Source organism: Ictidomys tridecemlineatus, chromosome 10, assembly GCF_052094955.1.
Source record: "Ictidomys tridecemlineatus isolate mIctTri1 chromosome 10, mIctTri1.hap1, whole genome shotgun sequence".
Taxonomy (NCBI): Eukaryota; Metazoa; Chordata; class Mammalia; order Rodentia; family Sciuridae; genus Ictidomys; species Ictidomys tridecemlineatus.
In genome coordinates, this window is record NC_135486.1 from 113,974,904 (window position 1) to 113,991,971 (window position 17,068).

General features: G+C 35.4%; 2 protein-coding genes across 5 annotated transcripts in view; both read right to left on the reverse strand.

Moving 5' to 3' along the window:
- The window catches only part of LOC101972073 (cytochrome P450 3A9), a 373,151-nt gene that overhangs the window by 169,406 nt on the left and 186,677 nt on the right, over positions 1-17,068 (reverse strand). The window lies entirely within an intron of this gene.
- Positions 3,877-7,907, reverse strand: LOC144367652 (cytochrome P450 3A4-like). Its single transcript, XM_078024770.1, has 3 exons — positions 7,840-7,907; positions 5,371-5,531; positions 3,877-4,090 (listed from the first exon to the last, which is right to left on the reverse strand). The coding sequence occupies exons 1-3, from the start codon at positions 7,880-7,882 to the stop codon at positions 3,908-3,910; spliced, it is 387 nt and encodes a 128-aa protein (XP_077880896.1). The 5' UTR covers positions 7,883-7,907; the 3' UTR covers positions 3,877-3,907.

Here is a 17,068-nt window from a genome sequence, read left to right on the forward strand (position 1 = left end):
CTAAATGTTAATGGCTTAAACTCTCCAAAGAAGCGACATAGGCTGGTATCATGGATTAAAAAACAAATCCAACAATATTCTGCCTCCAGGAGACACATCTGATTGGAAAAGTCATACACCGGCTGAAGGTGAAAGGATGGGAAAAAATATACCACGCACATGGTCCTTGTAAGCAAGCAGGGGTGGCCATCCTCATATCGAATAAAATTGACTTCAAGACTAATTTAATCAAAAGGGATAATGAAAGACATTGTATACTGTTAAAGGGAACCATTCACCAACAAGACGTAACAATTATCAATATTTATGATCCAAATAATTGTGCTGCAACATTCATAAAACAAATTCTCCTCAAGTTCAAGAATCAAATAGACCACAACTCAATAACAAAACATATTGGAATCTATGGGACACAATGAAAGCAGTTTTAAGAGGGAAATTCATTGCCTAGAGGTCATTCCTCAAAAAAAGGAAAACCAACAAATAAATGAGCTAACACTTCATCTCAAAGCCCTAGAAAAGGAAGAGAAAAACAACAGCAAATGTTCCAGAAGTCAAGAAATAATTAAAAATCAGAGTGGAAATCAAGAAAATTGAAACAAAAGAAACTATTGAAAAAATTAACAAAACTGAAAGTTGGTTCTTCGAAAAAATAAAAAGGATTGACAGACCTTTAGCCATGCTAACTAAGAGAAGAAGAGAGAGAACTCAAACTACTAACATATGGGATGAAAAATGCAATATCACAACAGATGCTACAGAAATACAGAAGACAATTAGAAATTATTTTGAAAACCTATATTCCAATAAAATAGAAGATAGTGAAGATATCGATTAATTTCTTAAATCATATAATTTGGCCAGACTGAGTCAGGAGGATACACACAATTTGAACAGACCAATATCAATGGATGAAATAGAAGAAGCAATCAAAAAACTACCAACCAAGAAAAGCCCAGGACCTGATGGGTATACAGCAGAGTTTTACAAAACCTTTAAAGAAGAATGAATACCAATAATTTTCAAGTTATTTCAGAAAATAGAAAAATAGGGAGCTCTTCCAAATTCATTCTATGAGGCCAACATCACCCTGATTCCAAAACCAGACAAAGACACCTCAAAGAAAGAAAACTACAGACCAATATCTCTAATGAACCTAGATACAAAAATCCTCAATAAAATTCTGGGGAATCGAATACAAAAACACATCAAAAAAATTGTGCACCCTGATCAAGTAGCATTCATCCCTGGGATGCAAGGATGTTTTAATGTACAGAAAACAATAAATGTTATTCACCACATCAATAGACTTAAAGATAAGATCCATATGATCATCTTGATAGACACAGAAAAAGCATTCAACAAAGTACAGCATCCCTTTATGTTGAAAACATTAAAAAAACTAGGGATAACAGGAACTTACCTTGACATTATAAAAGCTATCTATGCTAAGCCTCAGGCTAGCATCATTCTGAATGGAGAAAAATTGAAGGCTTTCCCTCTAAAATCTGGAACAAGAGAGGGATGCCCTCTATCATCACTTCTATTTAACTTAGTCCTTGAAATACTAGCGAGAGCAATTATACAGACGAAATAAATTAAAGGCATAAAAATAGGAAAAGAAGAACTTAAATTATCACTATTTGCAGAAGACATGATTCTATACCTAGAAGACCCAAAAGGGTCTACAAAGAAACTACTAGAACAAATAAATGCATTCAGCAAAGTGGCAGGATATAAAATCAACACGCATGAATCAAAGGCATTTCTGTATATCAGCAACAAAACTTCTGAAAAGGAAATGAAGAAAAACACTCCATTCACAATATCCTCAAAAAAAAATAAAATACTTGGGAATCAACCTAACAAAAGAGGTGAAACATTTATACAATGAAAACTACAGAACCCTAAAGAGAAAAGTAGAAGAAGATCTTAGGAGATGGAAAAATATACCTTGTTCATGGATACACAAAACTAACATCATCAAAATGTTGATATTACCAAAAGTTCTCTATAGGTTTAATGCAATGCCAATCAAAATCCCAACGGCATTTTTTGTAGAAATAGATAAAGCAATCATGAAATTCATATGGAAAAATAAAAGACCCAGAATAGCAAAAGCAATTCTAAGCAGGAAGTGTGAATCAGGCAGTATAGCAATACCAGATTTCAAACTATATTATAGAGCAACAGGTGGGTGGACCAATGGTATAGAATAAAGGACACAGAGACTAATCCACAAAGTTACAACTATCTTATATTTGATAAAGGGGCTAAAAGCATGCAATGGAGGAAGGATAACATCTTCAACAAATGGTGCTGGGAAAACTGGAAATCCATATGCAAAAAAATGAAACTGAATCCCTTTCTCTCACCATGCACAAAAGTTAACTCAAAATGGATCAAGGAGCTTGATATCAAATCAGAGACTCTGCGTCTGATAGAAGAAAAAGTTGGCTCCGATCTACATACTATGGGGTCGGGCTCCAAATTCCTTAATAGGACACCCATTGCACAAAAGTTAATAACAAGAATGAACAAATGGGACTTACTTCAACTAAAAAGTTTTTTCTCAGCAAGAGAAACATTAAGAGAGGTAAATAGGGAGCCTACATCCTGGGAACAAATTTTTACTTCTCACACTTCAGATAGAGCCCTAATATCTAGAGTATACAAAGAACTCAAAAAATTAGATAATAAGATAACAAATAACCCAATCAACAAATGGGCCAAGGACCTGAACAGACACTTCTCAGAGGAGGACATACAGTCAATCAACAAGTACATGAAAACATGCTCACCATCTCTAGCAGTCAAAGAAATGCAAATCAAAACCACTCTAAGATACCATCTCACTCCAGTAAGATTGGCAGCTATTATGAAGTCAAACAACCACAAGTGCTGGCGAGGATGTGGAGAAAAGGGTACTCTTGTACATTGGTGTTGAAACTGCAAATTGGTGTGGCCAATTTGGAAAGCAGTATGGAGATTCCTAGGAAAGCTGGGAATGGAACCACCATTTCACCCAGCTATTGCCCTTCTCGGACTATTTCCTGAAGACCTTAGAAGAGCGTACTACAGAGATACTGCCACATTGATGTTCATAGCAGCACAATTCACAATAGCTAGACTGTGGAACCAACCCAGATGCCCTTCAATAGATGAATTGATAAAAAAAATGTGGCATTTATACACCATGGAGTATTATGCAGCACTAAAAATGACAAAATCATGGAATTTGCAGGGAAATAGATGGCAGTAGAGCAGATTATGCTTAGTGAAGCTATCCAGTCCCTAAAAATCAAATACCAAATGTCTTCTTTGATATAATGAGAGCAACTATGAACAGAGCAGGGAGGAAGAGCAGTAAGAAAAGATTAACTTTAAACAGACATGAGATGGGAGGGAAAGTTAGAGAAAAGGGAAATTGCATGGAAATGAAGGGAGACCCTTATTGCTATACAAAATTACATGTAAGAGGTTGTGAGGGGAATGGGAAAATAAACAAGGGGAGAAATAAATTACAGTAGATGGGGTAGAGAGAGATGTGAGGGAAGGGGAGGGGGGATAGTAGGGGATAGGAAAGGTAGGAGAATACAACAGTTACTAATAGGGCATTATGTAATATTGTGGCTGTGTAACTGACATGATTCTGCAATCTACATTAGGGGTAAAAATTGGGAGTTCATAACCCACTTCAATCTAATGTATGATATATGATATGTCAAGAGCTTTGTAATGTTGTGAACAACCAATAAAAAAATGATTACATAGCTACCTGTATGTCATCTGTAATAAGAAATACAAGGACATGCTTGAACAACCCTAGCCCAGGGCAGTTCCCTTTCCCAGAAGCCCTGTTCCTTTCAGGGCGGAACTCCTCAGGCTCTGGTCAGTGCTGTGTGTCTCAATGAAGAACAAAGCTTGGTATCATCACCACTGTTCCCCTCCTAATGGGAACTCCATTGATTTCAATATCTTTCTTACATACCCTCTCAAGTCTGCCAGTAATTGGGTACAACCTGAGAGTTTCATTCACCACCATGTCCAGGTACTCCATCTGTAATACGGTATCATAGGTAGCAGGTGCCTGAAGAGAAAAAAAAAGATTTTTTTGAAAATACATGTTTGGAACTAAATTTGAACTCAATTTATTTAGTTTTATTAAAGTGTTACAAGGTCCCATGAATAATAGAATGATGAAGGAGAGTGGTGCTTACAATTGACTAAGCATTATAATAACAATCATTTCCATTTGACAACCATATACATAAGAGACCTTTGGGACAATCCCAAATTCAGTGTATAATATCCTCAGAATCATCATATACTACTTTTTCTCATGCAAGGAAAAGTAACTAATAGAATATGACAATTACACTCAGGCAAAATAATGTGAAAGTCACTGTTAACATTCTTAGAATAGTCACATGCCTATTTCAGGGAAATAGAACATAGAAAAGAGAAAATAACCCATTATATATCTGTTTTTTCTTGAATAATCCTGCTTTGAATATATATACTTATAGATAACACTACATCATGTAAAAAATGTTGGGAGAAACTGGTAACTTTCACCCTAATATCACCAAAAGAAGGCTAAGATTCAATGGCACCATGTCACACAATTTTAGTTTCAGAGAATATTCTAAGGAAGACAGAAAACCACTCTCAGCCTCACCCTCTGTTTCTGGACCAGTCTCCTGGTTGTTCTTCAGGGCTTCATTGTGAGCTCTGAAGAAGAGGCTTTGTGCCTACTTCACTTCCAAACCAGCCATGCAAGCCCCAGAAACCATGTGTTTTCATATATGATAGACTCCCTGTTTAGGAAGAGGTATGAGGACAGCAGGCACAACACGTGGCTAATGCCTGATGTGTCATTGGAGAGGACACAAGGTAGAAGTAAAGTGTTTAGCTCAGGAGCCATAAAACCTGACTCATCCCTTGGCTGCTTCTCTCTAATACATGACTAGAGTGTGAAGATGTGTGGAGCAGAGCATAGTCGGCCTGCCCCCCAAGCCCAGGCTCACTCAGCAGACAGCCAGGCAGGAGCTCTTGCCACAGATTACCAGATCCAATAATCTGGACACTTGAGTGACACATGCTTAAACTTCCTAGGTATCATCATGGTAACTGGTAATGGGTACTACTGAAATTACACTCTTTTCAATATTCCTTTTAGGTTTGAGAATAGCATTTTCCCCTCAATACTGTGTTTTCCCTTTCAGTTCTCTCTTAAGAACCTTTTCAAAAGAGCTGGTGAAAAGAATAAGTGACTATATTTTGGATAAAGCCTCCTAGGAAGTGAAAAGGAGGGAGTCTAGTTGAGGCTCCACCTCCCTCCTCCCTTTCCAGGTACCATCTTCTCACCTTATTGGGCAAAGCTGCATCAATCTCCTGCTGCAGTTTGGTCTGGGCATCAGGATGGGTGGCCAGTTCATACAAAATGAAGGAAAGAGAACTGCTAGTGGTCTCATAGCCAGCAAAAATGAAGATAATTGATTGAGCCACAAGCTCCAGATCAGACAGGACTAACGGAAGAGGAAACACAATTTAGGTAAATCCAGCAAATCACAACATCAGGGTTTAGATGAAGAGAAATCCCATTAAAACCCAAAGATCACTAGGCAGGACCATGGAAAAGCAATTTAGGGTTATTCTCAGAGTGGTTTTCACTCTCATGTCTATCCAATAGGGGAAACAAAGGTAAACTTTTTTTTTAATCCAGTTTTCCTGAGGTCTACACCACTCTTGGACTTGGGTATTAACTGTGCCATTTTCAGCACCACCAAAGATAGGTAATTTCAAGAGATACCATTTCTATCTAAGATACACAGTATGATCAATATGAACTTTTATATACCTGAGCCCTAAAATAAACATGTTCTCTGTGCCAAACGTGCAATTCAAGATAAAAAAGAATACATAAAACAAGTGTTTGAAAGGTCTACAGAGTTCAGATTTACTGATTATGATTTTCTATGATGATGTCATGAGAACATTTAATTATCAAATTTTTTATCCCAGTGAGTATGAACCCCATGAAATAGGACTATAAAGTCAAGGTTCAGGCCAGGTGCACTGGCACACACCAGTAATCTCTGCAGGAGGCTGAGGCAAGAAGATCATGAGTTCAAACCAACGTCAGCAACAGCAGGGCACTATGCAACTCAGTGGAACCCTTTCTCTAAATAAAATACAAAGTAGGGCTGGGGATTTGTTTCAGTGGTTGAGTGCTCCTGAGTTAAATTCCTGGTAACCCTCTCTACTGCACCAAATAGAAGTCAAGATTTGGAGCTCGAATGTTGGCATTTATAGCTACCAGCCACCTGTTGAGGTTTAGATTTTAATTAATTAAAAATCAATATACTTTAGTGGCACCAGCCACGTATCAAGTGCTAAGTAGGCACATGGGTTTGGTGGCTATTTTATTGAAGAGTTAAACCATAGACTGTTTCCTTTATCTTAGAAACATGAATAGAACTGGGTAGATACATTCAGGATAGATGAATGGATGGATGGATGGATAGACAAATACATAGATAGATAGATAGATAGATAGATAGATAGATAGATAGATAGATGATAGATAGATAGATAGATAAATAGATAGATAGATAATATGTAAATGTGAACATAAAAATATGTACACTGGGTCTGGGGTTGTAGCTCAGTGGTAGGACACTCACCTAGCACACGTGAGGCACTGGGTTTGGTCCTTAGCACCACACAAAAATAAAATAAAAGCATTGTGTGCACCTACAACTAAAAAATAAAAATATCTTTTAAAAAATATGTATACTGTCAGGCTGTAGTAAAACAAGTGTTCATCTTTAAAATAATTGCTCAACATTCAGGACTTTTTTTAGATGGTTGTCAAGGCACTAGGTACCTCAAATTAGAACTTCAATGGGAGCATTTGTGTATTACAGAAATAAGCAATAAATTAGGAAAAAATTTTTAAAGGAGAGAGAAAAATAGTTTATATTACTGGATGTGAGTAGATACAAAAATATTTCTTTCCTCTGTTCAATGTAGAAGTATTTCATGTTAATAATCTTGTCTAATGAGAGTATCTAAAAGCAAAAATTCACAAGATGATCACAGATTTTGATTTCTAAATTCAATTAATTGGAAAAACAAAAAACAAACCTGTCGGGGGAAACAGAGAAGAAACCTAGAATACCTTAAATTAGAAAGCAAGAAAATACTTAGAAAATAAATGAAAAGGGCACAGAATACACTGTGTGCTACTATAATGTGGATACATGTCATAGACTGTACAAGACAAAGAGCAAATCCTAAGGAAATCTGTGGACTGTGAATGATAGAAGTGTGTCAACACAGGTTCCTGAACTGTGATAAATATAACTCTCTGGTGGTGGATATTAGGAGTGAAGCAGTGTATTCAAGACTACATGAAGAACCTTTGTGTTTTCAGCTCAATATTGCTATGGCCAGAATAAACAGAAGCTACTTTTAAAACAATCATTTAAAAGGTGACAATAATAATAGAAGACTCAGGAGCCAACATGAAAGGGATTCCAGTGGACAAATATGGGAGAATTGAGCATCGAAATAAAAACAGTAAGAAAATAAGTTGAATAAAAATACCATGCTGGTAAAAGAAATACTTGTTTAAATCAGCTTCAACATTGAACATGGCTCTAGTTGTGCTTCTCTAGAAAGTTCCTCAGGCTACTGAATATGATATCCAAGCATGGTCTTTCTGCAACTAGGTAGAAATACTCTTCTTCCTGGAAAATCTCCTGCACATTTTCAGAACAATCCTTCTCTCTGAGTTTCCCCATCAGTAGATGAGATAGCAACATTGTTTACCTTTATGAGACTCCACATCTTTGGAATTCTGAGAATTTATCATAAGCTGAAGAAAATCCACCCGATGCTAGAAACAGAGAGATTTAAAAGATAGAAGATCAATTATGAAGTCAGAAAAAAAAATTAAGAGTGCAGAACTTATCTTCCCTTCTGAGGCTATGACTTCTTCAAGTACAAAAATCCAGCTGGAGTTTCCTAAGTCATCAGTGAAGAAAAGCATCCATCTATAACTTTAAACAGTAGGATGTTTCCCTGAGTGAAAACAGGATATGGTGTCAAATAGCTACTGGCCTTTGCTCTCCCTGCTTGTGAGCTCCTGTGGATTCTGAACACAGCCTCCTGGCCAGAGAGTGGCTGGCTTTGTCTCCTGTTACATTTATTTGCTCAGGGAGAAGTCCTGGACTCCACTACTCTTCGCCAAAGACATCACAAATTAATCTCCTGCTATTTTCAGAGTTCACCATCAGATTTTGAGGAATCTTCTTGAAAGATCCCTTCTTGAAGCTATGAACTTTGTACTGACACCTGGAGGGCCCATCCTGATTCCTGGCCTGCACACATCCTTGTGCTGGGCTTTGTACATGAGCCAAAACCTTCACCTAAAGAACCCCGTGCCTGCTCCATGAGGGGCCAAACAGTGACAGCTAGCCTGAGGATGCATTCTGTGGAGAGTTTGTAAAGTGAGAGTTTTGGAAATGCAATGATTCTTGACCATATAAAATCTGATAAAATTAAAGTACCAGGAAAAAAATTTTATGTTGAAATTGTATCTATAGAGGAGAAGGAATATGATAAAACATTTTTCCTCTATTTAAAAAAAATTATTTCAAAGAGCAAACCCTAAGGTTTATAAAAAAATTAAGTTCTACATATTAACAAGGTACCCTATTACTTTGATATATGTATATGCTGTTTGATGTTTATGTCAGTTTAGACACATCATTAACTGCATTTATCATTTCCTGATGATGACTATTTTCAAAATCGATTTGGCTCAATTAATAAGGACAATTTTAACATAGTGTGGCAATAAACATGGGAGTGCAGATTTCATTTCCCGTGGTTATACACTTAATAGTGCGATTGCTGGATTATACAGTGGGTCTGTATTTGATTTCTGAAGGACCTCCAGACAGTTTTCCATAGAGGCTATTCTAATTTACAGATCTATTCAACAATGTACAAGAACTCCTTTTTAGTGCATTTGGGACTTTTCCTATCAGCAATATTTATGCCTTGACAAACTAATTACCATGCCCATTATTTAATTGTAAATGATTTCTCTCTGGTTCATTATTTCTTCAGTATTTGGAATATATAATTTTATTTTTTAAGTCTTTTTTATTAGTTCTTTTTAGTTATATGAGAGTAGAGTCAATTTTGACATAATTATAAAAGAATGGAATATATCTTACTCTAATTCAGTTCCCTCTCTTATTCATTCTTGTTTCTTAATTACCAGATGTTAAATTTTTTATTCTCCCCAAATGGAAAGCCTCTACTACTCTCAACCAAAAGTTCTTCTTCATCTACCTTTTAAAAATATACAAGGAAGTATGGAAGTAATATACCAATAGGCAAATAAATTATCAAAAATGAACCTCTTCTGTATCCACCACCAGATTTTACTGTTGTTTCTCTTGAAGGTGACTTTCTTTCATTCTCTTTATAGCTTTCTTTAAAAAAATTGTGACATCCTTTGGAAACAGAGAGATATTCATTGCCTCATTAATTGGAGTAAGGAATGGAATGATTGGTGCAGGGAAAAGAAAAAACAAAGAACACTTCAGTGAAAAATGTAAAATTTACCTGAAGCAATTACATCTTTTCTACCAATCAGAAAAGTGGAAGTCACAAGGGTTCCTAAAGAGAAACTGTTTCTGCTGGGACCACTGATTGGGCTCCAGTACACTGGCTGAGCAAGAGGATGTCATATATAGGGCCAGCACCATACCACTGAAATCAGTGGCCCCTTCTATCTCTGTGGAGTGACCAAAGGAGCAAGATGAAAACCCTGACCCCTTTTCCCTTCATGTACTAAAATAGCGTGTCTTTGGATAAAACTAGGCTTTAGACTGATGCATCAGTTAATCATGCTCTTCAAGAAAGAGCAGTCAGGATGGGACCAACAGAGCATGTGTTTCTCAAGCACCATGGGAGGAATCCAGAAGGCATTATTAAAAAGAAAATTAGGAAACTCAAAATATGGGCAAATTAATCAATATTCACCTAAATAAACACTGGATGAAAGAATAAATATAAAGTGAAATAGATAAAGTATTGAAAGGAAAAAAGGAGGCATAATATGTAAAATTTGTGTAATGGAGAAAAAGCCATCACTGTACAGAAGAAAATTATTATCTATTACATAAAACAAAGATCACAAATGAATGATCAAACTTTACACAATAAATCATAAAAAAAGGAAGAGCAAATTAAACTTAAAGGAAACAGAAGAAAAAAAATATTAAGGATCCAAGTGGAAACTAATCATATAAAAAATAAAATCAATAGAAGAAATTAATGAAAACAAATGCAATTCTTTGAATAAAACCAACAAAATTGGCAAACTAATAGCTACACTGACCCAAAAATAGAAATGCTACAATTAGTAGCATTCAAAATAAAAACTGGGGAAATACTGAAATTATAAATATAGAAAGAAATATAAAGATATTGTAACAATCAGATTATCACAATAATTATACAAATTACATAAATGAAATAGACAAATTCCTAAAGAGACACAAACAACAGAAAGTGACACAAAAAGTAATACAAAACATATATTGACATACATCATGTGATGAGACTAAGTTAGAAATTAAGAAATTTTCTACAAAGTGAAGCTCAGGTCCAGATTTTTCATGGACAATTCTACCAAAGACTAAAAGAACTAATACCAATTCTTTACCTCTTTACAAACATTTATAGAAATATCTATTGTTTTCTAAATATAGAATACAGTGAACACTGTATTAGATCCTAAAATGCCCGTGTTAACCTAATCCTAAGAATTAACACAAAGAAAACACAGGAGAACTACCTACTGATATATCTTATATTTATGGATGCAAAATCTCAACAGAATATTGGCAAAATAATTTGTTGTTTTAGCCTCTTTCTACCTCTCTCCCTCTCTCTCCCCTTCCCACTTATCTATCTCCTCAAAGTCTCTTTTCTCCTGCTAAAATCCAACATCTTTTGATTTTTCCTTTATGTTTCCTAAGATCTAATAACTCTATATCCTCATCTCCTACTTCCTTAATATCTCATCCTAAACCCACCCCCACTTCTCTCTTTGTCCATCATTATAAACTGTAGGTCCTTTTGCAACCTATTGTTTATATTGTTAATAATAATCAAACTTACCATTTCTGTCTATTGTGACAAAACAGGAAACATCTCAATGAAAGCTATTTGGTTTAATTAAGCCTGCATATTGTTTGCATTGGGATATGTTAATATTGATCTCCTCCTGAAAAGAGAGGTCATGGAATTCTGCAGGGACACTATAAATCTATTGGTAAAAACTGTAATACCTTGGATCTACACTGCTAAAGAAAAAGACAAACAATATGAAAAAAACAGGGGAAGAAAGTGCCCTAAACAAACCAAGATACATTACTAAAACCAATGGCCAGCAGAGCAGAAGAGATGTCCAAGAGGAGTACAGGATGTATGTAATTAAAATGTTCTGTGAATTAAAGAAAGCAAATATAGGCAACAAAAGGTTAATTAAATAAAGAGCTACACAGTCAAATACAGGAAGCAAAAGATTACTTCAATAATGAGATAGAGATTCTACCAAAAAAGGAAAAGAAATCCTTGAAATGAAGGAAACAATAAACCAAATTAAAATACTCAATAGAAATTATCACCAACAGACTGGATCACTTGAAAGATAGGACCTCAGACAATAAAGACAAATATATAAAATTGAAAGTAAAGTTGACCACACAGTGAAGATGGTAAGAAACCATGAGCAGAACATTCATTAATTATGGGATAACACGAAAAGGCCAAATGTAAGAATTATTGGGAGAGAAGAAGGCATAGAGTTCCAAACATAGGACTGAACAATTTATACATGAAATAATATCAGTAACTTATCCAAACCTGAATAATGAATTGGAAAATCAAATACAAAAGGCTTATAGGATACCAAGTGTACAAAATCACAACAGATCTACACTAAGGCAATAACAATAAAAATGCCTAACATACAGAATAAAGAAAGAAATTTAAAAGCCACAAGACAAAGGAATCAGATTACATATAGGAGGAAATCAATTAGGATCTCTCAGAGTTCTAAACCCAGACCTTCATCAACAAGAAATAACAATTATAAATACTTATGCCCCAAACAATTAATTACGGGATAACATGAAAAGGCCAAATGTAAAGGCCATCTACATTCATCAAACTCTTCTCAATTTCAAGAGTCAAATAGACCACAACACAATAATACTGGGTGACTTTAACACACCTCATTCACCACTGGATATATCTCCCAAACAAAAGCTAAACCACGAAAATATAAAACTCAATAATACAATCAGTAACTTAGACTTAAGAGATATAGAGAATATCTCATCCATAAATGAGTGAATACAATTTCTTCTTTGATAGTACACGGATCCTTCTCTAAAATAGACCATATATTATGCCACAAAGAAACTCTTGGCATCCGAGATCAGACGAGATCAGGTGGGATAGTAGAGAATAGAATAGAGAGAAGAATTCATCAGACACTAGAATGGCAATATGTAAATCAATGGAAATGTAATTGATGTAACTGATGTGATTCAGCAATCTGTATATGGGGTAAAAATGGGAGTTCATAACCCTTTTGAATCAAACTGTGAAATATATCAAATTAGATGTAATGTTTTGAACGACCAACAATAAAAAAAAAAAAGAAACTCTTGGCAAATACAAACAAAGATACTACCCTAAATGCCATCAGATTATAATGGAAAAAAATTAGAAATTAATGATAAAATGAAAAAGAACTACTCCAACACCTGGAGACTAAATAATATGCTACTGAATGAGCAAGGGATAGCAGAAAACATCAGAGAGGAGATTTAAAAATTCTTAGAGGTAAATGAGAATACTGATGCAACATGTTGAAATCTCTGGGATCCATTGCATGGAATTCATTCCTTAAAAGAAGAAAAAGTCAATAAATAAAGGACCTAACATTACATCTCAAAGCCTCTCCCCCCCAAAAAAAGAACAATCAACATCAAAAGTAGTACAAGACAGGAAATAATTAAATTCAGAGCTGAAATCAATGAAACTGAAACAAAAGAAACAATTGAAAAAATTGACAAATCAAAAAGTTGGTTCTTTGAAAAAATAAATAAAATTTATAAACCTTTGTCACACAAATAAAGAGAGAGAAAAATTACTAACATCTGTGATAATAAAAGAAATATTATGATGGACACATCTAAAATACATAAGATAATTAGGAACTATTTTGAAAATTTGTACTCCAATTAAATAGAAAATATCAAAGACATCAACAAATTTCTGGAGTCATGACCTACCCAAACTGAATCGAGGTAATATAAACAAGTTAAACAGATCAGCTTCCAGCAAGGAAATAGAAGACACCATCTGAAGCCTACATACAAAGAATCGACCCAGCAAGACAGATTCTAACAAGACCTTCAAAGAAGATCTAATACTAATACTCTTCAAATTATTTCATGAATAGCAAAAGAAGGAACACTTCCAAACTCATTCTATGAGGCCAGTACATCCTGATTTCAAAACCAGCCAAAGACACATCAACAAAAGAAAATTTCAGACCAATGTCTTTGATGAACATACATGCAAAAAGTCTCAATTAAGTTCTGGCAAATCCATACTACCAAAAGTGTTTTACAGATTTAATGCAACCCTATTAAAATCCCAATGGCACTCTTCATAGAAATAGAAAAGGCAATCATAAAATTTATTTGGAAAAATAAGAGACCCAGAATAGCTAGCAATCCTAAACAAGAAAGTGAAGCAGGAAGCATCACTATACCAGACCTTAAACTATACTACAGAGCTATAGTAACAAAAACAGCATAATATCTGCACCAAAATAGACTTGTAGACTAATGGTACAGAATACAGGACACAGAGACAAATCCACATTAATATGGTTATATTATACTATACAAAGGTGCCAAAAACATTCACTGGAGAAAAGAGCCTATTCAACAAATGGTGCTGGCAAAACTGGGAATCCATATTGGCACCAAAACAGACAGGTAGACCAATGGTATGGAACAGAAGATACAGAGACAAACCTACACAAATACAGTTATCTCATACTAGGCAAAGGTGCCAAAAACATTCACTGGAAAAAAAGCCTCTTCAACAAATGATTCTGCGAAAACTAGAAATCCATATGTAGCAAAACGAAATTAAGTATCTCTCACCGTGCACAAAGTTTAACTCACAGTGAATCAAGGACCTAGAAATTAGGCTAGGGATCCTGAACCTAAGAGAAGAAAAAGTAGGCTCAAACTTTCCTTAAGACTCCTAAAGTGTAAGAAATAAAAACAAGAAACAATAAATGGAATGAATTCAAACTAAAAAGCTTCTTATCAACAAAAGAAACAATCAATAAGGTGAAGATAGAGCCTAACAAATGGGAGCAAATTTTTACAACATGCACATCATATACAGCACTAATCTCCAAGATATATAAAGAACTCAAGAAAACTTAACACCAAAAAACCCCACAATAACAACAAATAACCCTATCCATAAATGGGGTAAGGAATTGAACAGACATTTCTCAGAAGAAGATTTACAACTGATCAACAAATATATGAAAAAATATTAAACATCTCTATTAATTACAGAAATGCAAATCAAAACTATTCTAACTATTCTAGGATTTCATCTCACTCCAATAAGAATGGCAGTTATGAAGAAAACAAGCAAAAATATATGTTGGTGAGAATGTGGGGGGAAAGACACTTATATTGCTGGTGGGACTGCAAATTGGTGCAACAACTTTGGAAAGCAATATGAAGATTCCTCAGACAAGTTGGAATGAAACCACCATTTGACCCAGCTATCATTCTTCTTGGTTTATACCCAAAGGACTTAAAATCAGCATACTACATTGATGCAGCCACATCAATGTTTATAGCAGCTCAATTTACAATAGCTAAACTGTAGAACCAACCTAGATGCCCTAAATAGATGAATGGATAAATAAAATGTGGTACATATACACAATGGAATATTATTCAGCATTAAAAGAGAAAAAATCATGGAATTTTCAGATAAATGAATGAAGTTGAGAATATCATGCTAAGTGAAGTAAGCCAATCCCAAAATACAAAAAGCCAAATGTTTTCTCTCATAAGTGGATGCTGATTCATAATAGGTGGGACAGTCATCAGAGGAATGAAAAAACTTTAGATAGGGCAAGTGAAATGGGGGGGGATTGGTGTAGGAGTGATGGTGGAATGAGATGAACATCATTACCCTAGGAAAATGTATGATGACACAAATGTTGTGAATCTACTTCATGTACAAGTTCAGAAGTGAAAAGTTGTGCTCCATTTGTGTATTATTTAGTAAAATGCATTCTGATGTCATATATAATTCATTAGAACAAATAAATAAACAATTTCTTTTAAAAAAGAAATGAAGGGCTGAGACTGTAGCTCAAGCCGTAGTGCACTCGCCTGGCATGCGCAGGGCGCTGGGTTTGATCCTCAGCACCACATAAAATAAAGATGTTATGTCCATCGAAAATTAAAAAAAAAATACATATTAAAAAATTCTCTCTCTCTCTCTTTCCCTCTCTCTAAAATAAGAAATGATGTACTCACACATGCTTAGGATGGAAGAATTTGAAAATACAGTGATAAATGAAAGAAGTCAGACATGCAAAGCCACATATTGTAGGATTCATTAAAAGAAAATTCACAGTATCATCAAATCTATAGTCAGAAAATAGATTCATGGTTGCTTAGACTTGGAAAATAGAGAGTTGATAATGAAATGATAGCCTGCTTCTGAGTTGACAAATGGTCACTAGTGATGGCTGCATATATCTTTGTACTGAAAGCCATTTAATTGTATAAATTAAGTCTATAAATTAAAAGATATGTTAATTACGTAACAATAATGATCTTATTTAAATGGAGAAAAGGAACGAATAGCATGGTAGTCCACATACTTATTGAGAGAAGCAAAGGGTCAAAGAAATCAAATTTTAAGAGCTTCTTGACTTTCTCCACAAAAGGATCTTGTGGGTTGTTCAGGGAATCGATGTTCACTCCAAATGATGTTGCAGTAATCACATCCATGCTGTAGGCACCAAAGATGCTGAATAGAGAAAGACATGGAAAGTTAAAATCAGTGCCTCTTCCAAATCCTTCCACTACACATGCAGCAAGAAGTAGGAGTAAGTCCAAATACTCAGACAAGACAAGCAGAGAGCCACACACACTCAGTTATCTGATAGTCTATCAGATGAGTCCGTGATCCCTTCAAACTGACAATGAGGCCTTTATGAGTTGCAAATGAAATATTGTCCTTGTGCCAAGAGTGATGTGGACAGTGAGTTGAGTTAGACTCACCTCTGAACTCAAGAAGTTCACCCACACAGGGATAAGTTCCATAATCAGACACACTACAGTAGCAGAAGTAGAATGAGGATGATCATAGTTGTGTACAAACTGAGCTTCAGCAGGACAAGTGTGGAGATACTGACTCAAAAAAGGTGACCTTGACCTTGGCAGTATATTTTCTTCTAGAATATTCAAAGTCATAAATAGCAGCCAAACAAACCTCGGAGGATAGGAAGAGATCTTTTCTCCCCCAGCTGCCCTGTCTCCTCCTGGGAGCAGCTCCTTCTTGGATGAATAGTTGGAGTTGTGACTCCAAACTCTTGCTTTGTCTGCTCATTGCACTAGCTCAGCACTTGGGATTCAGTTCTGTGTCAGACAATTGGAGGGGCTCCTGCTGGAGCTTGGAATGCCAGAGCTGTCCTGCTACTTACTCTTTCAAGTTGATAAACTTGCCCTTCTCTGAGTCCAGTCTCATGTTTTTCACCAACACATCTCCATACTGGTTAATGATGGGAAACATCTATGCACAAAACACAAGATTGTCCATAGTTAAGTGAGGAGACTCAGTCCCCAAGGCTATGGTTTTCCCAGGATGAAGAAGTATGAGACATTTATAGTGAATCTTTCTA